This window comes from Amblyomma mixtum, chromosome 2 (assembly GCF_055824585.1).
Source record: "Amblyomma mixtum isolate Tamu chromosome 2, ASM5582458v1, whole genome shotgun sequence".
Taxonomy (NCBI): Eukaryota; Metazoa; Arthropoda; class Arachnida; order Ixodida; family Ixodidae; genus Amblyomma; species Amblyomma mixtum.
In genome coordinates, this window is record NC_143013.1 from 274,709,230 (window position 1) to 274,736,787 (window position 27,558).

General features: G+C 47.1%; 2 protein-coding genes across 2 annotated transcripts in view; one reads left to right on the forward strand and one right to left on the reverse strand.

Annotated features, from left to right (window-relative positions):
• The window catches only part of Smg5 (Smg5 nonsense mediated mRNA decay factor), a 43,976-nt gene extending 26,457 nt beyond the window's left edge, over nt 1-17,519 (forward strand). The window contains exons 14-21 of the mRNA XM_089574044.1: nt 29-107; nt 4,075-4,208; nt 5,654-5,794; nt 11,032-11,275; nt 12,427-12,517; nt 12,787-12,867; nt 13,962-14,125; nt 16,124-17,519. Of these exons, the coding sequence (XP_089430170.1) occupies nt 29-107; nt 4,075-4,208; nt 5,654-5,794; nt 11,032-11,275; nt 12,427-12,517; nt 12,787-12,867; nt 13,962-14,125; nt 16,124-16,200 (1,011 nt within the window). The 3' untranslated portion in view covers nt 16,201-17,519. The remainder of the gene's footprint in view (nt 1-28; nt 108-4,074; nt 4,209-5,653; nt 5,795-11,031; nt 11,276-12,426; nt 12,518-12,786; nt 12,868-13,961; nt 14,126-16,123) is intronic.
• On the reverse strand, nt 8,822-9,692 carry LOC149364055 (vacuolar ATPase assembly protein VMA22-like). The gene has a single exon (XM_089574045.1). The coding sequence runs from the start codon at nt 9,690-9,692 to the stop codon at nt 9,075-9,077; it is 618 nt and encodes a 205-aa protein (XP_089430171.1). The 3' UTR covers nt 8,822-9,074.
• Nucleotides 17,520-27,558: the final 10,039 nt, after the last annotated feature.

The following is a 27,558-nucleotide window of genomic DNA, read 5'->3' on the forward strand; positions in this document are numbered from 1 at the left end:
TCCCTTCTGTTCTTTTCGCTGCCACCAGGCCAGAACACCACTGTGGCAGAACTTGGCTTCCCTTTTCAACTTGCTGCTGCCATTCATTTCACCTGCCTACCCAGTTGGTGAGTGAAACCTCACAGTTTTGCAGACTCATTGTTACTATGCTAGCAGCCTGATAACTATATATTCTCCACCCTTCAGAAACTTTACCTTCTTGACGCTAAAGGACTGCACCTACAGTTTCAGGCTGCCTGGAATTCGGAGACAAACTGATGGTGACTTGTGCGTTTTCCTTGCTATGGGAGCACGGCTAACAAAGCTGTCTTTTGTGCTTATTATCACTGTTGGCCACCCATCCAAGGTTTCTCATTGGCTCGGCTGTTGAGGGCAAGTTTATGGGCATTAGCTCAGCCATGGAGCTCTGTTTCAGTGGTGGCGAAATGCAAAGCATCTGTTTACTGAGATTTTTGTGCACATCACCCCCGGGTGGTCCGAAATTATTGTGAAGTCCTTCTCCAAGGCGTTCCTCATAGACCACAGCACGGGTTTAGCGCATGGGTATTCTAAGCTAACCTAACTGCTATCAGTTTCCACATCATACTTAAAGAAACCAAATAATAATGGAGGAGCATAATGTTTGCCGGTTTGAGTATTATAAAACCTCAAGTACTCAATCAGTCAATCAATCTCTATTTTCGCATACATTGTACAGCGAAAAAAGGTGACTGGAGATAAAGCCGCTTCGTTGCGGCTTGACTGAGCTCCAGTCACCTATCACCCATTAGCAGCGACGAACGATGCACTTGCATGCGGAAACAAAAACTGGTTTGGCACATAGTGGTGAGAAAAATAAACATGCTAAATACAGGGGAAACAAACAAAAATGCACACATCAGAAATACCATAACTGGAAAACAAACTTGGGATATAGTTGATTCTTAATAATTCAAAGTAGAAGGGAACCAAAAACTTTGGATTATGCAGCCTCACGTTAGCACTTGACCTTTATGGGACCAAAGTATCGGTTCTAATAAATGAGATGTAAAAATTAAAAAAGTTCAAATTAACAGCATTCCACTGGATTTCATCCTTCAAACCGTGAATCACGAATCACACATGGGCACACCACAGGTGTCTCAAGTCGTGCTACTGTCTGAAAAAGACCTTTTTTCTGCATCTTTGTACAGAGCCTATTCACCTGACCATGCACCAGGCATGAAACTGCCCCTGCACAGCTACGCAAACAAACACACAGAAAAAAAAGTCAATAAAATCAGTAGTTTACTGGGGAATGGCATATACTGTACCCTGGTACCTTGCAGGGCTGCTATGCCTAGCATCACCTAATGGGCTGCTGAGTTCATAAAGGCATGTGAAGATGATTTGTGACAGGGCGATGTTTTTACTTGTTAGCTATCATTGTTGGCAGTCACGCATTCCCTGACCCCGTTGCCCTCCTTTTCTACTTGTAGACTGTTTTGTGAAGTGGGCCACTTGTTGGTGTAGCTTCTTCATTGGTGCACAGGTTTTGTGAGGCAGCAGCAACAATAAAAAAGTGGTAGGGGTGGAGTAGACGCGCGAGAGCATGTGTTCATTCTTCAATTGGCAGGGACATTTAAGCTCCGCCTTAAGGATATGACGTGATAGCTTTAGTGAGTTAATGCCCATGTAAGCAGAATTGGTCATCCTCTACTTGACATTCATAGATTGCGTGAGTCCTTATACCACTACCAGCGCAGTGGCTAAGCGGTTGAGCGATATGCCACCGGTAGGAATTGTGCGACTTGCTCTGCCCGAGCTACTCTCACGACCAATCGTTAGTTTAAACTGCCACCTGCCTCCCATTGGCTGCAGCTGGTGCGATGCTGCTCCAAACTAACCCGAGCTTACCCGAGTAACTCGGGGTAAATTCGAATTAGTTCAAACGCGACACAAGACAAGATTCTTGCTCGGGTTGGGTACATACTAAAACATCCAAGAGTTATGACTGAGCATGGATGAAGGTGGAGATGCTGTTTTACAGATGTAGATAGCAAAGATCAGCCTTCAAACCTTGTATTGGTATTGCGCAGTCATTTTTACAGTGCTGGCTTCTGAGCATGAGTGCTCACCACCGTATTGGAGTCTCACTAAGTTTTATATACATCATGCAGTTCATACTGGCCTTGCATGTCACAACTGTGTTGAATTAATGAAAGTTCATTGTGCCTAATGGGGGACGCGGTAGTTAAGACTATTCTCGTTATTTATCCATGAAATGTACCAGATTTAGCACGTATATGTAACTTTTCGTGTGGGTTTCAGAACTGAATTTTAGCTTAGGCTAGCTGTTAAGTTGCTAAGTAATTACATATAACACTCTCATAAAGTCATCCGTGAGGCATTAAATAATTTAATAGAAAGTGCGCAACTTTTTTATGCCAGCATGTTCACAAAAGCCCTGTTCTATGCAATAAAGCTATTTCTTCATCTTTTAGATGTCCAGTACTTGTGATAATAAAAGCTAAACTTCAGCATGCATATTTACATGAAAACGTTGCTAACAAAAATAACTTCCAAGAACTTTGGAATATGTGTAGAAAAATAGAGATCTTTGCTGCATTCCTCACCGTCTCAGGACTCATGCACAACAAACAGAATCAGTCTGCTGTCTTTCGTTACGAAGCACCGAAGGGATGAGTGATGGCAATTGTGGAAAAAAGTGAAAGCTGCGAAAATTGACCCTAAAGTTTACTTCCCTCATTTGCTTTTGATTTTAGTCAGAGAAATGTGTCACTGCAACCAGCAGAAGCTCTCTGCTCTCCTCTTTATGGTGATACTAATATGGCGGTGTTCTGTTGCTGGAAAGCCGCGAAATCCGCAGTGCACTAGGACTGTCAGAAACACAATTTGCTCATAATTTCCTGCGATCACTTTTAAAGAAAATTTTTTTTCTGTGTTTTTACTGCATATTTGGCTGCAATATTTTTGCTATGAGAGATGAAGACACGAGGATCGAGAAAAAAATAATAAATTGAAAAATTAGAAATTATGACCAAATTAAGGCCGGAATACATGGAGCGTTTTTACCGCGGCGAGTGGTCGATTTTCGCCCAACGGCGTAGATTTGACGCCCGGCGTCGAGAAAAACGCCCGCCGCCGCCGGTCAGGACCGGCTAGATTTTGACGCGAGGCGTCCGGTGAGACCGGAAGCGGCGGCTGAAGCGAGCCAATAGCAGCGCAGAAAGCCCGCTCTTCCGGTCCTCTGCCTGCCGCCGCCAACATGGCCGCCATGGCCGTCGAGCTACGCAGTGTTTTTGGCACAGAAATGTTATTGTCGTGAAAATAAACGCTTCATCAGACTTGAAATGTCGCCTTTTTGGAGAACACGGCCAAATCTTAAATCGGAATGCCTGCGCTCCCTCCATGAAGCGAATGTGTCGAAGACAACCGCAGCCGCTGGTGCCCGTGGCCGAGCGGGCGTCCAAAGGTACGCGACGGCATGCATTCGAGCACCCAAATCTTTATAGATACTTAAGCGCGTGTGCTGAAATTTGTACAATGGTGTAGAAGTGAAACTTTCCCGATTTTAACAGAATGGTCAGCGTCGCTGTTCTCACAGACCTCCTTGCACAGTGGTGTTTGCCACTTGTTGATCACATTTGCTTTCGCGTCGAGGGATACGCGGCGGCGCGCCGCCGCTTCAACGCTCCTTGTATCTCCAGCCGGGCGTAGCGCCTCCGTGACGTTTTCTGCCACGCGAATGTCGTCGAAAAAAACGCCGCATGTATCCCGGCCTTTAGTCCTTTTATTTGCTGCGTCCCACCTTAATAGTGTTGATGCTCCCAAGTAACAGAAACAAAGGCTGCTGTGGGTAGTGGTGTGACCACACCCCTAAACAGATAATGGTAAAATCTAATTTTGGAAGCAAGACAGTGGAGTCCGCTGTGAAACTTTCTAATTTTGCTCACTTCGAAAAAGGCTCTGCCTAGGCTTGCTTAGGCCCTATTTGTTTCTCGTATGGCTGCCTTGCATGTAAATGAAGTGTCACCATATTGTGATTCTACTGCATTGTAAATGCGCGAAACCTTGTCTTTGTGTGCTCGACAGAGGTGGCGTTGCCAGACACTGCAACTTTGTTCCCGTTGCCGGAAGACATCTGCCTGCAGGGAACTGCTGCGCTCTGCGCAGCGCACAGCAAGATCAACTGGGATTTGAGAGCAGAACAGCGCGACGAGTGCCAGGTATGGCATATTCAGGCTGAAGGCAGTCTTTCGTCATCATGTCACGCGTGAACACTGTGGCTTTGGCAGTGTGCTGTGCAGACTTGAGTAAGACGCTCGCTTATTTTGGGAATGTGAGTTAAGAAGACAGTGTTACTGAAGTCTGCTGCCATGGAATGCATGAAGGGAGCATTCAGTTGTACTTCACTAGCAGTACATACCTGCATGGTTTGCCTCATAAGTGAATGCTTTTGGTTTGAACTGTGAAATGGGCAGTTTGTTCTCTCTGGTTCGTATGAAAAGTATAAAAAGGTTTCCAACCACCATCAAAGGTCGATGACCTCCCAGAAGTAAAATTTGTCACTCTAAAAAATTTTGTCTGTACCATGACCTCAATATGCCTTTGCCACTTGCATTCTTGTGTGGCAGTCCTGTCTCTGAGTGCTGGACCTTCCATTCACAAGTGTTGAAGCACAAATCCGCTGCAGTCTATGAAGTTTTTAACTCTTCTTTAGTGTTGCTTCGCAGTTAATAAAATCTATGATATTATGGGAAGATCAGGCACAATTCAATCAGCAGACAGCATCAGTATCACCCGAGTGTCAAACAACCTGCCGTAGAGTGTGCACACGGTGACATATCGGTGTGGCAGAACAGGTTGAAAACAGCCAGCAGTTTTGTGCAAATGTGCGTATTCACGGCTGTTTCTCTGCTTGCTTCGTCACAGGGCGCTGTACATCTGTTCAACACTTGGGTGATGCTGTTAAAGAATTGGCCGTGTATACCTTGAGAACACCTTGGCTTCTGTGAGAGTGCATGACTGTAGAGATACAGACGCACCGTGTCATTTTACAAGCAGCAATGGAGAAAACGACATGCACAGGGGAAGAATGACCACTGATTCGCTATTTTAGAACAGAAAATATGCACAGTTGCAAAGAGGTGTGATAACTTGCTGCACTGAATAATTGGGAAAAGCATATCGGCCACAAAATTTTTGTTAGCTTTTTATTGTTAATTTTTGTGAGCTTAACAAAAATGGAAGACTGTGTGAAGTATGAAAAGGATGAAAAATGTGCTCATAACTGCCTCCAGAAGTTGAAGTCTGGTCTGTTCTGCAGACACAGAAGAACGTTGCAGCGAGACATTTTAATTCATCTTGTTCGTCTAACCTTTGTTGAAGCATCTGCCTGACAAGGTTGCCGACACCAGTTTAGTTAGCTACCTTGTGTAACCAGTTGTAGTCTTTTGCATGCCTTATCTTAGATTTCTGTGCATCACACTGCATGAAGGTACAATTCCAGATGGAAGTTCTCACGGTGTAAGAAACTGCTGCGTGAAAGAATTTCGAGCACGTTGCATTTCTTTGCAGTTGTAGCTACTGCCACTGCGGGTAAGCTTTGCATGCGCATGCTGCCTCATTTGTTGGATTGGTAGCCATGTGGCATCGGCTTGCTCGCGCGCAGTTGCGCCTGGTGTACCTGGTACGCTTTGGCCAGTGGCTGTCTGAGAGGCCGGGATCTGGTCTGCAGTTCATCCGTGGCCAGTTCCAGCCCAGGGTACCTGTGCTCACCAATGGCATTTCGTCACCCATGCCCCTGAGCAATGTAAGTGGCCTTCTTTCATTCATCGTCTCCTGTCGGTTGGGTGCCTCCATGTCGTCGTGTTCATTTAGGGTAGTGACAGCGATTGGTCGATTGAGAGGTGCCATTTTAGTTTTCAAGGATTGCATAGACCTCTGGTATCAACACGAAGGTGGTAAATTTCTGCCCAAAATAAGACTTCTGCGCCTTCCAGCTGTATTGGATGATCTCTTGGCTCTGACGGCAAAAAATTCACCTTTTAGGAATAATATTGCAGCACCACAAAATCAGCCTTTTCCCACCCTCTCACGACAGCATCAAAACTGGTTGAAAACAAATGCACTTGAGCAACGCAGCTGTAGTCAGGTTCCATGAGGTGCCAACTGCATATGTGCAGAACGGCCTTATGAAAAAGGCGGATTGAGCTTGTGAAACAAAATAGTGTAGTAGTCGTCACCCTAAATGGTGAGGACGGTGAACAATGGGACTTCCTAGTACAACCCTGCCTTTGATTTCTTGCACAGAGTTCGGAATTATCACGTTTTGTGTTATGCAGATATAGTAGTTTTCGTATTAATACGAGGGGGTACCCAAAAGAAACCGGACTAAATTTTTTGGTCGGCAAAGCTTTTGTGGTACCGCGTTTTGCCACTAGGAGCGCATAGAACGAACATTCCAGAGTCAGTAAGCCGAGTGCCGTCGTTGAAGGAGGTCAGACTAGTTTAGGCAGAATTTTAGAGTGACGACTGTTTTGTGTGAATGTCGTTTTTGCAATGGGTGATTTTCGTGAACAGCGTGCGCCGGTGAAATTCTGATTTTTTTCTCGGAAAAAGTTGAATGGAAACTCTTGAAATATTAAGGAATACGTACAAGGACGATGCTATGGGCACAACCCAAGTGTTCCTGAATCGAATCCTGAATCAAAGCAACAGTCATGCTAATGGAAAACTTCAAATTCACCTCGCCTCAAGAAAGCTCGTCAGGTGAAACCAAACCTCAAAACAATGCTGATTTGTTTTTTCGACGTGAAAGGAGTCGTCCATTGAGAATTTGTTCCGCAGGGTCAGAAAGTTAGCCAGGCTTTCTACTTGGGTGTTTTGAAAAGATTGGGCAACAGTGTGCGGTGGAAGTGGCCAGATTTGTGGCGGTCGGGTGACTGGTTTTTCCATCATGGCAATGCCCCTGCTCACACAACCCTGTCTCTACGACAATTTTGGACCAAAAATGGCATGACCCCTATTCCTCAACCCTCATACTCTCCCGACCTTGCCCCGTGCTACTTTCTTTGTTTCCTAGAATGAAAAAGTAGGTGAATGGAAGGCGTTTCGCTGATGTTGCTGAGGTAAAGAAAAAAACGACGGAGGCACTGTCAAGCATCACAAAGGATGAATTTAAACAATGTTTTGAAAAATGGAATGAAAGATTTGACAAGCGTATCATTGCAAGTGGGGAATACTTTGAAGGAGATTGAAGGTCTGTGCTTAAAATGTGAACAATTAAGTTCAAACAAAAATAAGTCCGGTTTCTTTTGGGTACCCCCTCGTATGTTGCTAGCCATTGAGCTGACTCAAAGGTATGGTGTAAGCAGCTCAGATACTGCAAGTATACAGCACAGTTTGTGAAATATTGGTTTCACAGCAAAAGTGCTTCAGATGTCCAAGCACTTTCAGCATAGATTTGCTAAAAGGTGCATTCCGTAGAGAAAGAGTACAAACAGTGCTCCCCAAAATTCATCATCAGCAGCAGCCAGACTACACCTACAACAGGACTCATGAAAATGCTTACAGCACTTCCAAACCACACTCATCAGAAATTGCAGTTTCAAGTGGTACTGGCAAGAAGGCTATGCTTCACTTTACTAACATCTGCGTCCTGCTTGTTTTGGTCTGGTCTGGGTGTGCTCAAAATAAAACACATAAAGATGAGTCAAGTGCTGTAGATTCCCCTTCTGTTTGAAGTTTGTTGTTGTTGTTGTTGTGACTGAGAGAAGGATGAAAAGGAAATTGCACGGGCCTGCTATTGGCTCTAGCCAAGCCACCACCGCTGCCAACGTGCAGATAGAGGAGAGGTAAGAGATCAGAGGAAAGAGAACAAGGCAAGAAAAGACGCACGTCGCAGCAACAACTGCGTCCACCGGAGCGGACGCTGCTGAAAAAATCAGATAAGCGGCCGAAGCCGCGCTCGCCGAAGCGAGGTCAGATACTCAATCTTATGTTTATGTCAACTGGCTCTCGCTGAAGATGTATTTAACCCGTTCCTACACTTTGTACGCAGCGAACTTGCAGCCTTTTATGAGCGTGTGCTGCACCTGGGAGTGATTTCATTGTTTCATTCGAATTTAGCATACTCCTTGTCACAAAATGCTTCATGCCATAGAGCAAACGCAGTAAATAATATTTCACTAAACAGTGAGCTGGGTAGCACATCTTCCACCATTTTTATTTTACTGCCAGGAATTAAACTGATTGTTTTTGCTCAATGTCGAGCATAATGAGCAGCATCAAACCTAGTGATTCCACTATCCTTCAGGTGCCTACTTGACCAATCTGGGTATTTCGGTGTTACTATTTCTAACCAGTCTAACGCTGCAGAATTTTGCATATCCTTGTAAAGCTTGCCCACAGGGTTTTCATGCTAGAAAACTAACAAGTTGCCTTTCTTGAGGCCTGAATATACTGTTAAGGCACAATAATGTTTTCGAGCAAAACAAAAAAAAATGGCAGCTGAAAGGGTTGAAGCTAGTAGATTGCTTTCTTGAAAGTAAATCATTTCTTTATGTGCGAAGTAGATTACCCTCATTTTATCAGAAAACAGAAGACCTCGGCTGTGCTGGGAGCACAAGTTTGGCAAAATGGCGTCACGCAGTAGTTTTTGTTAGAGACTGCCGAAATACATTGCATGTGGTATGTGGCCAGCTGAGACACTTGCATAGGACGTGACTACTGTATCATTAAGCAGTGTGTTTATCGGTAGGGCTGTCAAACGCATTCCTTGAGCTGCGCGCGCCGCAAACGTGTCGCGCACAACGTTTGGCTCAGTACGACAACGCCATTCTGAACGGTACTTCGCTTTTATATGCAAAACTGGTCCACAACGCGCTTTGTACACAGGCTTCACAGGAACGGCACACAGTTTCGGTACAAATCGTGCTCGCATCTGGGATGACATACACGGCGGTGAATATGTCCGTGCCGGTTTTGTCGGCAACCTTCATCTTAGGGCGTTCATTGCGGTTAACCGCTGAACCGGGAGCACGTGCATGCTGCTTAAACGTAGGTTATTTTGAGACGCGGACGCGGTGAACTCACGGTTCAGCGGCGCGTGATTCCGCCGTTTCTTGGCTGGCGCGGTAGGCGTCCATTTCGGCCGCGAAGCGCGACTGCTCGTTGGCCACATCCATAATGACCTCGAGTGCGTTGACGAAGCACTTTTGCGAGCGGCGCAGCGACTGAGGCACGAGCACGCCGAACCAGCGCAGTGGGTCGTTCGGTGTCGGGCGCTCGGGTGCTGCAGACTGCGTCGCCTCGTCAGCTGACTGCTGCTCCTTTGCTGGGATGCGCTGGCGGACTCCGCCCTCCGTGCTCTGCGGCCCGCCGGACCCGGCGTCTATCAGTTCAAAGCTGGGATAGCGTTGATCCGGATCTTCAAAGTGGCTTCGAACGGTGCGCAGCGCGTCCACGTCGCCCATGTTGAGCTGCAGGGTGGACACGGATTTATTGCCGGTCGCGTACCGCGCGCGTGCCAACTCGAGCAGCCCGTTCTCGATCAGTTCGTTGAGGCTCTCGCGCAGCTGTAGTATCTTCTCGGCGGCGCCAATTGTGTTTTCGAGCAACTTTTCTCGTTCCTTGTCCGAAAGGTGGGCCGGCTTGCCTGCTGCTTTCTCGGGCATCTCGGCGGTTTCGGACCGCGCTACGTCGGCCATATTGGTCACTCACGTGATAGCGATGTGCACGTGACCGTCTGCGCCCTTGTGGTGTTCCCGCTAGGCGACAGATGGCAGCGCGGTCGTTCGTGCTCGGCGGATGGTCGCGGAACTACTTGGCGCGCCGTTTTCAAAACGGTGGAAATCCCGCCTGCGCACTTGCTATTGTTTGGAATGCCAGCTGTGTGCTTTGCTTTTGGTGTCGCTGTTCATCGTTTCTGATCATAATGTGGCATATTCGATATTAAGGCGAAAGCCTTTAATGCCTCATACTGTCGTTAGCAGACGCGTCGGCAGCCGTGTCGACAGACGCGTCGCCAGATTCGTCCGCCTTTCGGCGTCACTGCTTAAAAGGCTCAAGGTTCCAGCATGAATAAAATCGCATGTAGTGAATGCATGGGCTTCATAAATAAAATAAAAGAGTAAAGTCAGGAAAAGGAAAATAAACAAAAATAAAAATAAGATGTGAAAATAAAAATAAGAAAAGGAGCAAAAATAAATAAAAAATATGAAAAATAAAAAATAAATATAAACAAACAGTGTCCAGGAAACGCTTTCGCCTTGCAGCACTTTGGAGAGCCAAAGTGCCCCCTGAATTTTTCCTTGAGTCATGTCCTTCTGGTGTGCGTACGGGTTGTCGATATTTTGCTATGCGTGTCTCTAAACGCGTGAGTGCACAGGGCTGTGGTTGTTTGGAAAGCTGTCAGGCAAGCGTAACTCATGACCCAATAAACAGCAGGAGTTTTTTTTTTTTTTTTCTTGACACACTGCGAGTGGTCGCCACTTGCAGTTTTTTTTTTTTTTTGTCACTGACAGTTTGTGAACCGAATATGTGTACAGTCAACTTCCCAGCTGCTTGGCCATAGCAATCCATATGCTCGATTTCACGCCTGTGCCACTAGGATGCAGGCACATAAGTAATTTGTCTGAGCTGTAGGTAGGCTGTGCTGCTAGCTGATATGTTGACAGCATATGTGACGTGTAAACTTGTGTTGATGAAAGCTAAAGAGAAGGCATAACGCCTGGTACTTTTTGATTTCCTTCCAGAAATAATCGCCACTGCTGGCCGAAGTATGCTTCATTACCTTACGTTTTGTGTCGTTTTGGTTGACGGCACCAGATCCACAAACATAGAAGGTTGCAGATTTGTTGCAGCACTTGGCAGTCGGGGATCAAAAGCTTTGCTCGAAGTGTGTGCGCTTGCGTGCCCCATACTGCTGCAGATACGAAGGCGCTGTTGACAGGTGGAACACAGCAAAAGTTGCATGCGATCTCCTGTGGTGTGGTTCCGTGTGGTGGTGTCATGTGGCCGTGCCTCTTGCTTTGTGTGACGGTGCAGGATGCCCTGGGCAGTGGCGAGGGAGGAGGAGGGGAGGACGAGCGCAAGCGGGTCATGCGCAGCATGGCCCACCTCTGGCTGGAGCAGGAAGTGCGCGACCTCGAGGGGCAGCTGGGTCAGGCAGGCCGCCAGGCAGCGCCACCACCCTTCCTGGTTCCTCACACCCAGGTCCTCTGTGCTCGCCTGGTCCACCTGCGCCGCCTGGTGGCCTCCCGTCGTTTCGTGCTCGTCGTGCCGTCACATGGTGAGTTTCCCTCGTAGTCAAATGCCTTGGAAGTTTGTTTCCAAAATGTGTCAGGGAACAAATTAGGGCTAATGACATCCTGGCCATGGTCAAGAAAAGGAAATGGACATGGGCAAGGCATGTAATGCAAGAGAAGATAACAAGTGGTCACTTAGGGTAACAGGGATGACTCCAAGGGAAGGCCAGCGTTGAAGGAAGCAACAGGGAGCCTGGTGGGCAGGCGGGATTAAGAAGGTTGCGAGGATAGGGTGGCCACAACTGGTGCGGGACAGGGTTAATTGGAAAGATATGGGAGAGGCCTTTGTCATGCAATGGTTGTAGCTGGGATGATTTCATAAGTGCAGACATTAGTAGCCCCCGCTGAGATTAATTTGGACTCATGTTGATGTTGCTCAAACACTAATTACCTAGAACACTGTAAATGCAAGTAACGCAAATGCACAGTGGGAGAGTACTATCTGTGGGTATAGTTTAATGAAGTAGTATTGCAGTATTGTTTCAATAAAGAGCAGCATTTCTTTTTTTTTGTTCATCATTTAGTTTGGTGAATGGGTTGCTCCAGAGAGGACACTGAATCCTAATTCGCTTAAATTCCATGTCATGGATTGTGAATAGGTTAGCTAAGTTTAATCTGCTGCATTGTGCAGAAATTAACCAGCACATCTCTGATAATTATGCCACATTCATGTCTGTCGCTCTGCAGAAGAAGGTGAAAAGTTAGGGTTATGACATTTAAAATTTACCAAGCATATACATGACCACACAAATAAGTTAACTGACAAACGCTTAAGTTTATTTTGGATTAAGCAATGAATAGGGTCATAGGAATTTGTTTCGGGCTGCTTCTTTCTCTTTAGAGTGCACACTAATATCATGTGAAGTCCTATAGTCAAATGCAACTCAAGCAGCAGATACCTCTCAAACCCCGTCCTGTGATTTTACACTAGCAGGTCCAAAAGGATCGGTCAGTGGGGAGAATCTGTCGACGTCATTGGCTGGAGGTGCTCGTTTGAGGGGCATGTGCCACTTCGTTCTTGAGTTGGATACGACTATAGCGCACTGGTTAATTACTTGTAGGGCAGTCCTGCTGGTGGAGCTTTGTCCTCAAGTTTGCTAGTGTTAAAGAAGTCTGGTTGTTTGTTTAATTCCAGTGATCTCAAGCCTGGACCTGCTGAAGCGGGAAAGCGTCGGAGCCCGTGAGTCGATCCGGTGGCTGGAAGGGGAGCTGCGTCGGGGCAGCAGGTATTTAGACACATTCGGCAGTGCTTTTACAGCAGGAACTCTGGAATACTTCATTAAGCAGGAGCTAGCATGGCACTTGGGTAGCTTGCTGGTTGACTTTGAGCCGAGGTAACAGGCAGAACACTAAACTGTCTGGTTCTGTAAGCTCTTGTTTAGGAATAAGTGCCCAGTTTAGTAGATGCTCCGAAAGCGTACAGAAAAAAACATCACTTTTAGCAGAGGGGCTGTGGTGGTTGTGAGTACTTACTGCAAATCTCATTTCTGTGCAGGTATGTGCGTTCTCAGAAGAGCCACGAGCGCCTCTCACTGTCCCCCATGAAGTATCCCAAGCGCAAGGAGAAGGAAGCCTGGTGGGTGCTTGCTTGTTGGCCCTTCCTCTGTACGGTTATCCTGGGGGAAGGGCTTCCCGACATCGGCTGTTGGTGAACAAAATTCTCGTGGGGTGCTGTGCAGATTATTTCACAGTGGTAGGAGTACACACATGCTGGTTCCCTTGAGACAGGGAGAGTGTCTTTTGCTGTCACTGCTTCAGCTACCCTGGTGTTCACAGGTGTGCTGAGCACACGTTTTCAGGACTGATGCCTAGCTGTTGCAAACGAATTTGTAGTTCACATGGAAGAACCCGAGGTGGTCGGGGATAGGTGAAATCCATTCTTCCTCTGAAACAGGTTTAGCTTTTGAATAAAAGTGCATCAAACTAATGGTGTACTTTTTTTTCTCTTGATGCAACGTTTAGCTTAGGTTTTTGCATTTCATGCATTCATCCTTGCTACCTGGAGCTTGTGTGCATGGCAGATTGTATTACAGTGCTGTAGGCAAAATTTTTTGAGGGGGTGCAAATTAACAGCAGATTGCCTCTTTGCTTTCTGAAATAACTGTTCATTATAGTGGCTCAGTGGCTATGGTGCTCGGCTGCTGGCCCGAAAGACGCGGGTTCGATCCCGGCCGCGCCGGCTGAATTTCTTTGGAGGAGAAATTCGAGGCCCGTGCACTGTGCGATGTCAGTGCACGTTAAAGAACCCCAGGTGGTCGAAATTTCCGGAGCCCTCCACTACGGCGTCTCTCATAGCCTTAGTCGCTTTGGGACGTTAAACCCCATAAACCAACCAACCTGTTCATTATCAAAAGTAAGTTGACCGTGAATACACCCGTTGGTACAGTACGGAGTCGATAGTCTCTTCTCCCCCCTCATGGTTTCCAGACAACTACGCTCTTTCCACTGCGCACGCTTGCAGCACATTGCATGACAGAGGATCACTGACAGTACTGACACAGAGACGTAGCAGCACAGAAACACAGGACAAGTAGAAGAGTGGATGAGAAATGCACTTATCTTATTGTCTTGCGTTCCTGCACTGTGCCTCGGGGTCAGTGTTTCACTTTGCACCACAGTAGCGACGAGGGTGGTCTGTCTGACTGTTGCCATCCATGGTTGGGGACACAGGGAACTGTTCCAGATCCTCGAGTGCTGCCACCACCTGGAGCGGCAGTGCCCCCGGGGGGGACACCCAGCTGACCGGCCCATGGTCACACTCCTGGTCTGCTCAGGGCCGCCGGGGGCAGCGGGAGGGCTGCCCCCCAATGCAGCTGCGCTCGCCCGAACCGCAGGCAAGCACATTACCTCCGCTCATCTGGGCTGCTTGTAGCGGTCCTGTGGTAGCCCCGCTGGAAAGTCGGGAATGATGTTTTAGAGACACCAAAGACATCTCCATGCTATTTTTGCTCTTAGCAAAAAATTGATTCCATAGCGCTTCCTGGCTATGTTGATTTAAGTCTGGCAGTAAAATTGCTTTCTTTTGTTCACCACCTGATTCGAACTTGTGACTCAAGACCGAAAAGGACTCCGTGATCACCGTTTCGAAGTGATTGGTGGTGTAGCTTAGTCTCGGGGATCTATGTGAAAGAAGTTACCTTGACACACTGCAGTTTGCTTGCAAAAATGTCACTGGTGGCGACACATGTATTTCATTTGCTAGCGACAGCTGTTGAAAACGCCCGTTCCTGAGTTTCACGTCCTCATCGTCGTAGTAGTAGTAGTAGTAGTAGTAGTAGTAGTAGTAGTAGTAGCAGTAGCAGTAGCAGTATGTTGTAGTTGTAGTTGTCGGCATAACCAATGGGTCTGTTGCCATAGGATCCACTCGGAGGGTGGTTGCCATGGAATGAGGGTATAACATGTGTGCAGGAATCCATAAGCAGTGGGTGGTTACCACCAGAACTATCAAAGGGTGTTTACAGTGGGAGGAGGTAGGTATCGCAAGGGTAGAGGAATCTCCACCGAGAGGATGTTTACCATCGAAAGAGAAGCACATGAAGGCACAACAGAGGGGTGGTTGCCACTGGAACCGGCCAATGGGTAGTTACCTGAGAAAGAGGAGGAGGGTATGGCACGAGCCTAAAAAGGCCATCCATGGAAACTGGCCGGAGGGTAGTTACCCTGGAAGGAGGAGGATGATTACCATCAAAGAATGAAGGTATGGCAAGAGCATAAGAAGGCCTAACTGGTGGGTGGTTGTCACGGAAACCATCCAGAGGGTAGTTGCCCTAAAAGGAAGAGGAAGGTGTTACCATGAAAGGAGGAGGGTATGGCGAGAGGGCATGACCAGAAGGTGGTTACCACGGGAACCGTCCTGTAGGCGTCTATCGGGGAAGGAGGAGGATGTGGCAGGTGCAGAGGAATTGCCAACCGTAGGATGGCTACCTTGGAAGGAGGAAGGTATGGCAAGAGCGTAAGGCGCAAGCAGGGGGTGGTTGCTATGGGAACCACCGCAAGGGTAAGTCTAAAACGGCACGGACGGTAGAGGGAAGATGAGACAAGACTCTGCGCGTTTTAGCCTTATTATGTCATACCAACTCGCACATCAGTCCTCGTTGTTGTGCCCTAAGGGTAGTTACTCTGAAATGAGGAGGGTATGCAAGAGTATAGTAATGTGTAACTGGAGGGTGGTTACCATCGGAACCATCGAGAGGGTGGCTACCAAGGATGCAGGAGGGAGGGTATGGCGAGAACAGAGGAATTTCGCATGTTCCATCTGCAGAAGCAATCGCAGGAGCTAGTTTAAAAGTGAGTATGTGGGGAAAACTAACAACAGCGCTCTAGAACTATAAAGATACGAAGTTGCTCTCATATTCTCCGCCTCATCATATCATAAAATATAACTTACCAGCTGCAGCAGAATCTCTCGTCACACAGTGATAACCGTCCTGTCAATTTTTTTATTTTCTGGCTTACAAAAGCTTCGTTTTCAGTGAAAGTTACACCTTTGTCTTTAGAACACAGTGATTGATGATGTAAGCTAACTTGAGTTTGTCTGGTGTTCCTCTAATAATGAATGGGGCACTCGAAACGATCAGTGCAATATCTTCTAACTATTGCCATGGTGTAACTTTAACAGACACATTCATGTTAGCAGTGGGACATGGCTCTGCTTCCGTGTGTGTCCTTTCCACTTCAAGTTTCAGCAAATTAAGCTGTAATTGCTGTCAAAAGTGTTGCTTATGGGGAAAACGACTGTCTCTTCCATTGCATCTGCTTGCTAGCCACCTTTGCTTGCTGTTGCTATGTCCTAGGGCGTCTTTCAAACAGAAGCCTGCCCTTCGCCAATGCAGGCATCAGCATGGAGGACGTGGAGACATTTGCTGCCAAGTGGCTGACTGTGAATGTGCCCAGAACGCAACCCGGGTGAAGTCCTGCTGACAGCGTAGAGCTCAAGTCACACACAGCTTGGCAGCAGAATGGACGAACCCTTGGGTGCAGGAACCAGGCCTACCCACGACTGACCCGGGCGCCGCGCTCCAATCTGCGACAAGCTACGCAGATCATGTCTAAGCGTTGAGGTATAGGTCGGGATGTGCCCATCGTGACAGCTTCTGATGAAATGGTTTTGCAAGTGGCTTCTTTGCTGTGAAAGGTTGCCCGATCGCCTGTAGCTCATTGGCAGTTGCACACCGCCCTTGGCTGAATGGCTTCTACAGCACGCCATTGCTGTTTGCTCAGACAGTGGAAGGCTGCATAGAGCTTGTGGCAAAACAGTCAGCCACATGGTTGGGAGTCTTCATTCAGTTTGCAAGTTCATGCTGACTTGGATAGTGGACTTATCCATGACTTTCCTGCTGAAGTCTCAGTCCTGTTGGGTTGCATTTGCTCAAGGTGCAACCAGCTGAACTGGAAATGGAAAGGTAGCACAAACCCAGCTCCATATTTCCATCCAACAAAATAAGACGCACAAACCTTTGATTCTGTCATCTTTTTTTTTTTTTTCTTCTTCAAATACACTACTGGCCAATTTTTGTGTCCTTTTCCTTTCCTCTGCTAAGTACAGGGGGGTGCGCTAGTAGGGCATATTGCTGTGCACCCTGTTCAAGGTATAGTAGTAAAAAGTTGGCTACATGGACAAAATTTTCATGGCTTTTATTCACAGAAAAGTGCACAACTGATAGCACTCCCGCATCTTGTTCTAAAATTTTGAGAGTGTTTCAATAAACTGAGTTGCTTCAGTTCCATATTAACGTCTTTTTGCATTTTCAGCTGACAGTGTGTCTGTTTCGTTCACCCTTTGATCATAGCCAGAAATTTCTCTACCGGGGAGTATCCCACTAAGTGGTTGAGGCCTGATAGTCAGAATAATATGAGCAGCAACAAGGGCAGCTGTGCTCCAAAATATCAGCTGTATGGAACCTTAGCTTCATTGGTTGGCGTGCAAGAGCCACTTGTTTTGTTCCTTTAATTTCGTGCAGGCAAAGTGCTGTGCTGAAGTGTCTTGATGCTGTCCAACACTGGTAATGATTCCAGGTGACTTGGCAGCAAGTCAGGTTTTTTTTGTTTTGTTTTCTTGTCTAGTTCGTTTTTTTACAAAGGCTACAAATACTGGTCAAGTTATTGCAACATTTTGTTTGTGTTTACAGATGCCAAAGTCTGCAAACTTGTACTTGATACACTTGTTAAAATCAGTGCCATTCAGAAAGGGGTATTGTTCATTTCAAATAAAGATATTTTGAGTTGGCAGTGTTGGTTGGTGTTTCATTTGTGCATTCTATGTGAATGTTGATGAAGTTGTGGGCTAATATCAAATAGAACTGTAAGGTGAGTGGAATTTGGGACACGAGTTACGTCATTGATGCTTGTTATTTGTTGGCTACAAATAGGCAAGTCTTCATCTTGCTTGCAATGCAGTCTTGTATGTTGATGTTGTACAAGTGTTGTTCAGTGAATCGCTGAGCACGCGGCATAACTGTTAGACGTAAGGCTTCAAATGTTCTGGGTCTTATCTCTGCCAAACCTAAGTACATAGGTTCCAGTTTGAAGAGTTTGATGCGCACTAGGACATTCGACATCCAGAGGGACTGAAATTCTGTCTGTTGATATTTAAGTGGAAGCAGTGATTGGTATAGGGGAATCTGTGGTAAAGACGCATGCGCAATGAGAACAGCCAGCTAATCTTTTCACGCACGGTGCCACCTATTCTCGCCGGCTCGGCGGCAAAAGCGGCAGTAGTAATGCGCGCTCCCAGTTTCCCTCTAAGTGGGAAACATTCAGTACGTCTAGTGATCTCTGAGTGATGCTGTCCACCGTAACTGCCCGTCGGTGAGTGGAAAAAGGCAATTGCAATTTCTTTCCTGTGCGTGGTAGTAAAGGACTACTGCCAACCTTAACTGCCCCGCGTGAGGAGTCTGCTGTTGGCCATCTTGCCGTTGTCGACCCAGTACGTACGTAGCTGTGATGTTGGAAGTTCGTGACGCCTCAAGATCTTCACAAATCACGCTGACGGCTGAAGCAACAGAGGCTGGTCCGTTGATCTCAATAGTGCTTGTGCGACTCAAAGCTTCGCTTTCTGAAAGTATACCCCGTCTCGCCTCTTTCTCTATCGCTATGGATCGGACCCTTCCTGTCCCAACTGCCCCTGTATCTAAGCGGACCTGGCCCAATGCCTCTTCTATTGCCCGGCTGCTCAGCAGTCGAGTTCCTCCCCCCCCCCCCCCCCCCCCCACCTTCTTTATCCATCACCACCTGGCTCGACTGGCTTGGCACTGAAGGGGAGGAAGAATGGCAACTTCTGGTCACCCAGGCGGTCGACATGCTCGGCCTGTAAATTATGACCGAATAAAGGTCTTCTGCTACTACTACTACAGTATGTGAAACATCGTTGATTATATTGCGAAGTGATTGATCGGTCAACAGAAGAAAATTATGTGAGCGCTCACTCGCGTGCGTTAACTGCCAGTGAAGGTACTTGGAACCGAAATTTGGCACGACGAAAAATGTGGCCTAACGAAAATCTGGTTAGACCGAGAGGATCTCGGCATATGCTTGATTCAGTTATTAATGACATTTCTGACCTCTCATCTGACCTCTTTCTGACCTAGCAAAGCTGAAAAACTTTTGGCGGAGCGCCAGCGACGGATGCCCTGCTCCGTCAACGCGCGGAACCGGCAACCCCCCACTCCATGCGCGCGTCTCCCCCCCCCCGTACCAGTGCTGGCCAACATAAGCAAACAGATGAGTCATGTTCACTAGTTAACTGGATAACTCGTCCATAATACTGAAAGTTCTATTTTAGTTGGTCGGCTATAGTTGCAGTTATAGAGGTTTGTAGCTGGCCGTTTGTAACAGAAAATTGGTTTCTGGTTTTCGAGGGAAAAAAGTCGCAGTAATTGTCTCACATCTCATTGAACACCCGAACTGCGCCTTAAGTAGAGGGAGGAAGGTGGGAGAGAAAGAAGTGCCGTAGTGAAGGGCTCCGGAATAATTTTGGCCACCTGAGAATTTTATTCTCGCATGGCACAGCACACGGGCGCCTTCGCGGTTCGCCTCCATCGAAACGCGGCCGGGTTTAACCTGGGAACTCCGGTTCAGTAGCCGAGCGCCCTAACCATGCACATATCCCTTTTTATAATTAAAAAAAAAAGCGATTACCTTTGGCACCGCGGCTCAACAAAATTTGGTCCTTCGCTCATGTGTTACATCGCGCGTCTTTGGCACGTGCGCACAGCAACGCCCACCAGATTTCCGCTGCTCGATGTAGGGCCCGTATCGCTGCTCTAGAGCGGGCATGAAAGTGAAGGTCACCTCTGAAGGTCACACGACTAGAGCTGTGCACGGGCTCGGGCCGGCCCGAAAGCCCGTACCCGGCCCGGCCCGCGGGCCGGGCTCGGGCCTTGCGGAAGTCTATTCACCCGGGCCCGGGCCGGGCTCGGGCCACGGTATATTTGTCTCGGACGGGCCGGCCGGGTTTCGCGATCGCGATTGCTCCTGCGTGGCTCCAGCCCCCTTGCTCAGAGCTTGATCTGTCACAGTTTTGGAGAAGCAAGGCAGCGACGTACCCAAAGCTTTCTCTTCTTGCCAAGAAAGTGTTAGCCATTCCGGCTACCAGTTCAAGCACCGAGAGAAATTTCAGCGCTGCCGGGTTCATTATCCATGAGCGCCGCACTTCCCTCAAGCCGTCATCAATGGACGATTTGTTGTTTTTGCATAATAACTTGGAGTGATAACTCTCTACATGTGGCGTGTTTGCATATACTCACTCATTTTCATCTGGACCATGAGAGCCGAGCATTTTAAAAACATTGAAATAAACTGATTTTTCTTCAATTATCTCTTTCTGTTTCGTCGTCACTTCAATTTCAGTTTTGCAGGTCGGGCCGTGCCCGGGCCGGGCCTTAACTCGGGCCGGGCCCGGGCGGGCTTAGGTTTCTTGATTGTCGGGCCGGGCCGGGCCTCCGTCAGGAGTGTAGGGCTCGGGCCGGGCGCGGGCTGAAATTTGCGGCCCGTTCACAGCTCTACACACGACACGTGCGCCATGGAGCGACCTGAAGCGCTACATGGGCGCTGCAGCCCACGTCAAGGACGCGCGATGTTTGAAACGCACGCGTAAAGGCCTACCCATTGGAGAAGGCAGGACCAGAAATCATCTTACCTTCAGGAAATTTGGAGCGCTGGAGATGCATTACGAACCACACAGTGTGGCTAAGAAGCAGACCCCCTGGGCTCCAAACTTTTGACAAAGGCTGTACGTAATGTGGACACCCACCCTGTCGGAGCGGACGACAACTATTTTATTAGTTGTCGTGTGCTCCAGAAGGCGGCGTCAGGCAACCGTGGGTGACCTCATTACTTCGAGTACGCGCACTCTGACGTCATAACCATTTCGACCAACCGAAAAGCGTGACACCTCTGCTGACAACCTTCTGTCGACAACGATGAGGCATTAAAGGCTTTCGCCTTAATATTTGCAGTGTTGTTCTATGATATATAATTTGAGCACAGCTGATAAGAGCATTAAAACAACATTTCAAATATGTACCACGCAACATCAAACGTTATTTGTTAATTTCCAACATAAGCATAACGTTTCAATGTAATGTTACCGCAACAATATTTATTTAACATTATTGTAATGTTCGATGCCACCTAGGAACGCTCAGGAGGATGGATTATGGTTTATGGGGTTATAAAATGTTATAAAATAATGCTATAAAATTATAACAGGATTAGGTGCTTTTAACAGCTAGGCTGTAAAAAAGCATCCCATACCCACCTAATCAACATATTATACAGTAATGCGTTTATTACGACCAATGGCAGAAGTGGGTGGGGGTAAGAAATAAGTTTCTTGAACATTTTCATTTCTTTACGTAGACTCAGTGCCACACAAAATTCACTCATTCACTGACCGCATGGGTTCGTCAGTTCTGACAGCCTAAATAGTCCTACTGCCATGAACTATAACGCTGAATGTAAATTTCGTTACATGGAAATTTGACGTCTAAATGAGTAGGCATAGCAACTACATTTCTTGACCATTTTCATTTCTTTACGTGGATTCAGTAATACAAAAAATTCAGTCATTCACTGACCGCATTGGTTCGTCAGTTCTGACAGCCTAAATCAGCCCTACTTCCAATAACTAGAACGTTGAATGTAAATTCTGTTGCATGGAATTTGACAACGTCTAAACGAGTGGGGATAAGACTACGTTTCTTGAACATTTTTATTTATTTACATGGATTCAGTACCACACAAAATTCAGTCATTCACTGACCGCATTGGTTCGTCAGTTCTGACAGCCTAAATCAGCCCTACTTCCAAGAACTAGAACGTTGAATGTAAATTTCGTTGCATGGAATTTGACAACGTCTAAACGAGTGGGGATAAAAACTACGTTTCTTGAACATTTTTATTTATTTACGTGGATTCAGTACCACACAAAATTCAGTCATTCACTGACTGCATTGCAGCCTTTATCAGTCCTACTGCCAACAACTAGAACGCTGAATGTAAATTTCGTTACATGGAATATGACAACGTCTAAACGTGTGGGGATAAGAACTACGTTTCTTGAACATTTCCATTTCTTTACGTGGATCCAGTACCACACAAAATTCAGTCATTCACTGACTGCATTGGTTCGTCAGTTCTGAGAGCCTAAATCAGTCCTACTGCCAACAACTAGAACGTTGAATGTAAATTTCGTTGCATGGAATATGGCAACGTCTAAACGTGTGGGGATAAGAACTACGTTTCTTGAACATTTTCATTTCTTTACGTGGATCCAGTACCACACAAAATTCAGTCATTCACTGACCGCCCTAGTTCGTCAGTTCTGACAGCCTAAATCACGTCGAATGTAAATTTAGTTATATGGAATTTGAGAATGACTAAACGAACCACTGCACAATTTTCAGCGACTTGCTTGAAGCTCTTCGTTCCATAAAGTCCTTTGAGTAAGCACTCGTAAGCGACGTCCGAGCCCCGTTTTGAAGGTCGCGCTCCCGACAGCAGCTGCTAGTGGTACCAGCTGTGCCCACCGTATGGCGCCATGGCGCTTTGTCCTGTGTCGCATGGAGTCACGGATCATCCACTCTCGAAAACAAACCGGTACTCATTTCTTTTTTTAATTTCATGGTGGAACATTCCGGAACGCTTCGGAACCTGTGATATCGGGACATTTGCGTGTCAGCATGTTGCAGAATATTTACGTATATCGATAACCCAGCTAACTATCTGTTATGCAAAAAAAGCGAGGCCGGCAAGATCGAATGCCCCTAACATTCTCTTCGCCTCTTTCCTCCTTCTTGGCTTCACTCGGTCTCGGCATACAACGGAGCAAGTACTCCTTTTCACGGGGCTTTATTACTTGCCCCGAATATAGTTTTTTCCTCCTCCCCAAGTGTGTATAATGGAGGAGCAAGGATTGTAAGCGCTTCAAGCACTACTGTGGAGTCTCGGAATGCTTTGGAGTAATCGTCTCACTGTCTTCTTAGTTTAGACCGCAGATTTAGACAGGTCCTGGACTCGTTAGAGGCAGGGCGAGCCCAGGTTTCCCTTACACCCTCCCACCTGTCTCTGTACTTACCTCGGCTCTTGGCCTTAGCCCTGGTAAGTACCGATATTTCGTACGTACAGAGAAAATTCGTCGTCGTCGTCATCATCATCATCAGCCGGACTACACCCACTGCATGACAAAAGCCATTCCCATATCTCTCTGTGCCAGCTATACGGCCATCTTATCCCCACAAACTTCGTAATCTCATCTGCCCCCATGCTACGCTTACGTTCTCAGTATCCAGTCCGTTACCCTCAAAGAGCACCGGTTATCTTGCCTTCGCATTACATGCCCTCCCAAGCCCATTTATTCTTATTGATTTCGACTAGGATGTCCTAACCCGCGTTTATTCCCTGACCCACTCTGCCCTCTTCCTGTCTCTTAACGTTACACCTATCATTTTCCTTTCCATAGCTCGCTGAGTTGTCCTCAATTTAAGCTGAACATTTTTCGTTATCCTTCACGTTTCTGCCCCATAGGTGAAGTATGTTATATACGTTTCTCGTCATAATTTTTGTCATAATTATTGACAAAGATAGGCTTATGATCACTGCTATTCGTTTTGTTTGAGAATGTAAAGATAAAAAATACCGTGGTTCATACGTATGCCACTCATCCTCCACGTTCTGCACTTGCGGAAGAGCTTACGGGACCGGGCGATCATCTACCAACTCGTCAAGGATTATTGCTTTAAGTTTCTCGCGTTTGTGAGGCAACAGTAATAAAGCCTGCAACGTTTCCTTGCAAATTCGGTGTGATTTGTGACGTTGACAGGCTTGCAGATTTCTTTCGTCAGCAACGAACCTTGATGAGTTGGTAAAAAGTACTGCGCTTCCTATCCCTCTTCGTGCGTGCTACAGCGTTATAAAGCTATAAGCACGAACATTCGCAAGGCATATGGTAGACTATAGGTCAGTGGCGATCGCTCTGGGAAAGAACATTTGAGTGTGTTGGTTATGCTTAACCTGGAGGCCATTACGCAAACTTTACATGAACCCGGACAAAAGTGCGTGCTCGATGCTGCTCAAATTAAGTTTGTTGCTTCTGACTATATCGAACGCAGTTTATTCCTTATTGCAGGGCTTATCTGAAGGTCCATTAACAGAAGGACCTTTTATATACCGTGCGCTGTCTGTCTCATTTACGTTCCATTTAAAGGGTCATTGAAGAACAAGGTAAGCTGACCTGTATCGACAGGGTATCGCTGTCTAATCCCAAAGAGCATATTTTCAACGAAAACGGAGCTTCTATAAGGCAGAAAAGACAAAAAAAATCGCAGTATAGGTGTCGGTATCACCGGCCGATATCGCAAGTACAGAATGCGTGTGTCGACTCCGATATTAGGGAGCCCACAGAGGCTACGCTACGTAGCTTTCATTTTAAAACGGTGGCAACTCGTCCAACTCGATGTAGAAGTAACGAGTCTGATTCGACTGGCGGGCAAATTTTTAAATCGAATTTTCTACGCGATAGATGCGTCTTTTGATGCCGGACATCACAGCCAAACATAGCAAAGGAATGAATTTTTACTCAGCAAAACAATCGGATGTTGTCCTCAGTGTCGCTGTAGGTAATTCGTCGATGTTCTTATGTTCATTCATAATCTGCAGTTACATGCGTGTGTCACCGCAGCCTATATATATAAACAGCTTATCTGAATGAGTCGTAGACGTAACAACGGCCACCACATTGTCTCTTGGGACAGACTACACGATCCCACGCGTTAGTTTTTGACGCGCACAAGCTGCAAATTAGTGTACGGGGTAGGTGCGTTCCCCGTGGGCGAAATGCAAATTTAAGCTTCGCCGACTCGATTTCGAAGACTGTTCATTCCTCCTCTCCACAGTGGCCTACGTCACACTAGTTGCCCGACCGCGAAAGGCTTTGCCGCGAACGATGGTGACACTTCTGTGAAACGCAGGCGGATGCAGCACAGGAGTATGACACCTGGGAGGCGACGCGCGTGGACCGTGCCACTGTGGTTAGGTTAGGCAGCCAACGTACTGACATTTCTCTTTTCCGACTTCTCGGTTTTCGAGCTGCAGGTCGTCAGACTATTCACTTGTGCGCGTTGAAACCATGATCTGGTGCTGAAGCAATACACACTCATTTTATAACCGCACCAGCATAAGCCAGTGCTGTGTGCATGGGCGCCACGGAAATTACGACGGTGGCCAAAAAGTTAGTGTGTTTGGTTTTCCCAAAAATGAAGCTCGCAGAAAACTTTGATGATAGTAGTTAATCACTATAGATTTCACGCCAACCATGCGTTCCAAGGTAAGTAACTGCAATTTAACCGCTTTTGATTGCTTATCTTATGTTCTATAAAGCCCAACACTAAACAAAAGCGTTAGTTGTTGAATAGGGGCTTCGAGAGGACTGCATGGTATAACAAATAAGCTTCCTAATACAGTTATGCGAGCTCCATTTTTATGAGCAAGACTTCATCCCAAGCTCTCACATGATGATAAACAGACGGGAAGAACCATGCAGCCCAAGCGCGATGGTGCTCAACTTCAAAAGGACGAAGTGTGTTCGGTGTTCCCCAATCGCCCATCGTACCCTTCTACACCTTCATGTCGCGAGTCCACAGCAAGAAAGAGAGCAAGTTGGGAAAATGACGCTATCCAGGAAGCCATCAACAATTCTATCAAGGCAAGCGAGGAAGAAAAACCCATAAATTCAGTGTCTTCATTTGAAGTATTGCGAATCAAGCTAGTCAACATTTGCGATACCAAGTTTCGGACAGTCACTGCGAACGAAAAGTCCATCATGTTTATTAGTTTAGAAACTGAGCCGTCTCCATGCACATGTGAAATGTGCTGTCACAGTCCTTCCGGATCTGACGATATCTTTGACCACAGGCATGGTGAGGCTGCACTAACTAGCATTGAAATTGAAGAATGACGCCATTTAGGCCAGCAATCGGAAGTTAGCTGCACAGGCAGCTATAAAAATTAAAGAATTGAAATATTTTAATGCTAGGGACCGAGAGCAATAAAATGTTCGCATAGTCATGTTACTCTTTCCATGACTGAATTGTTTTTGTTTATTTCAATGTTTAGCACGTCATCTGCCTTCGAAAATGGCAAAAAAAACTTACGTTTTTTTTTTTTTTTAAGCAGTACAATACATGACGTGTGGCTAGATACTGCATTTCATGCCTTCTACTGCATTTTACTGCTATGCTGTCCGGGAAATAATATTTTGGAGTTAATATGAACTAACTGCGATGGAGTGAATAGCAGGAACTGTAACAATGCTGTGCTTTGTCACAAGTATTACCATGAAATAATAAAATCGAATCACTTAGCTGCAGCACGAAGTGTATCGTGAGGGTAACGAAAGAAAACACAGATTACAACAAGTTAACACGGTAGATATAAAGCGAAATTTAGCACGCGGTTAAAAAGCTGTTCTTCAGTCGCTAACTCATGTTTATCGGCTCATTACTACAGCCATTGTACCTCGGGTAGTAAAATAATGCGCTGAGAAATGCCGGCAAACCCACGCAGCCGCGCGTGGAGGACGGGCAACTAGCGTGACGTCACGGAGCAAGCGGATCAGGCCTGACTTGCCACGAAATTGCGTAAAAAAGTGTTTTGCTGCACAACGAGTTCTTCGAAGTATTCTCTGTGCTAGCTAGACCACAGAAACACAGCCTCGCGAAATTCTGGGGAAGTCATGAGACGACGAACGCCCGAGGCAGGTCTTATTCATAACCGTAATTATCAGTGCCTGCTCACAGGTTTAAGCATAATGAGTTCAAAATATGCTTTTCAGATGGCCGCGAACAACGCGCAATGAAGAGAATTGCACCCGTCAGGGTACCGTATCAGTATGATATAAAGATAAGTCTCTTTCTCTTGTACAGTATACTTCTCCTGACGCCGTGTAGATAAAGCATACAACCGAGCCGCGTTTTGGTTTCTTTTTGCTTCGAGCTTAACAGGCGAGCCGCGGCGGGAGCGGAACAAGCGCGGTTCGCCGTTTCGCGCGCCGGGTGCGGAGAGCGTGGGCACACTCCTCCCCGACACGAAACAACCGGACTGGGCAAAGAGGGGATGTGGAAGCGGCGAGTTGCGGGGGTCAGGAGGGGGGAGACGACGCATGAGAAGTGGAGAGGGAGGCGATAGTCTCGCTTCCTCTCGTAGTCCCATTGCCGGCGCTCCATCGCCCTCCCCGCTTCACCCCTGCCTGCGGTAGTCCTCTCTTCCCCTCCGACTCTCCGCAAGCAACCGCTGTTTCATTCTTTGTTGCTCGCTTCGAGAAACGCTCAAACAACGGAGGGGAACACGGCGGCGGGCGTCCGTGGCCATTTCGTCGCTGATCCATTACCATCCGCGCAGCCGACATGCACCCCCCCCCCCTACCCGCCCCTTCTCTCTTTCTTTCTCCACTCCTCGGTTCGGAAAACAGAGGGGGTGGAAGCCGCAATGGTGCGCGGCGGCATTCGTACTATGCCTTCCGCCCTCTCGGGAAGAGCCGAAAATCTGCGCTCACTCACAAGGGGGGATTGGGGGGAGGGGGTACGCCGCTGCGGGAGGTTGAGCGGGCACGGACAAACGCAGTGTGCAGCTTGCACAGGGGGTATTTATATATATACACCGAGGAGCAAGGCGCCGAACCTTGCGGCCCCTCCTGCTTGCATACGCATGGCGAAAATCAATTCTCAGCACGTGACATACCCCTATTTCTGTTGTTCTTTTCTTCTGTTCATCG

What these genes read in the sequence shown, in the direction of transcription:
- LOC149364055 (XM_089574045.1), bottom strand. Translation starts at nt 9,692, where the DNA reads ATGGCCGACGTAGCGCGGTCCGAAACCGCCGAGATGCCCGAGAAAGCA.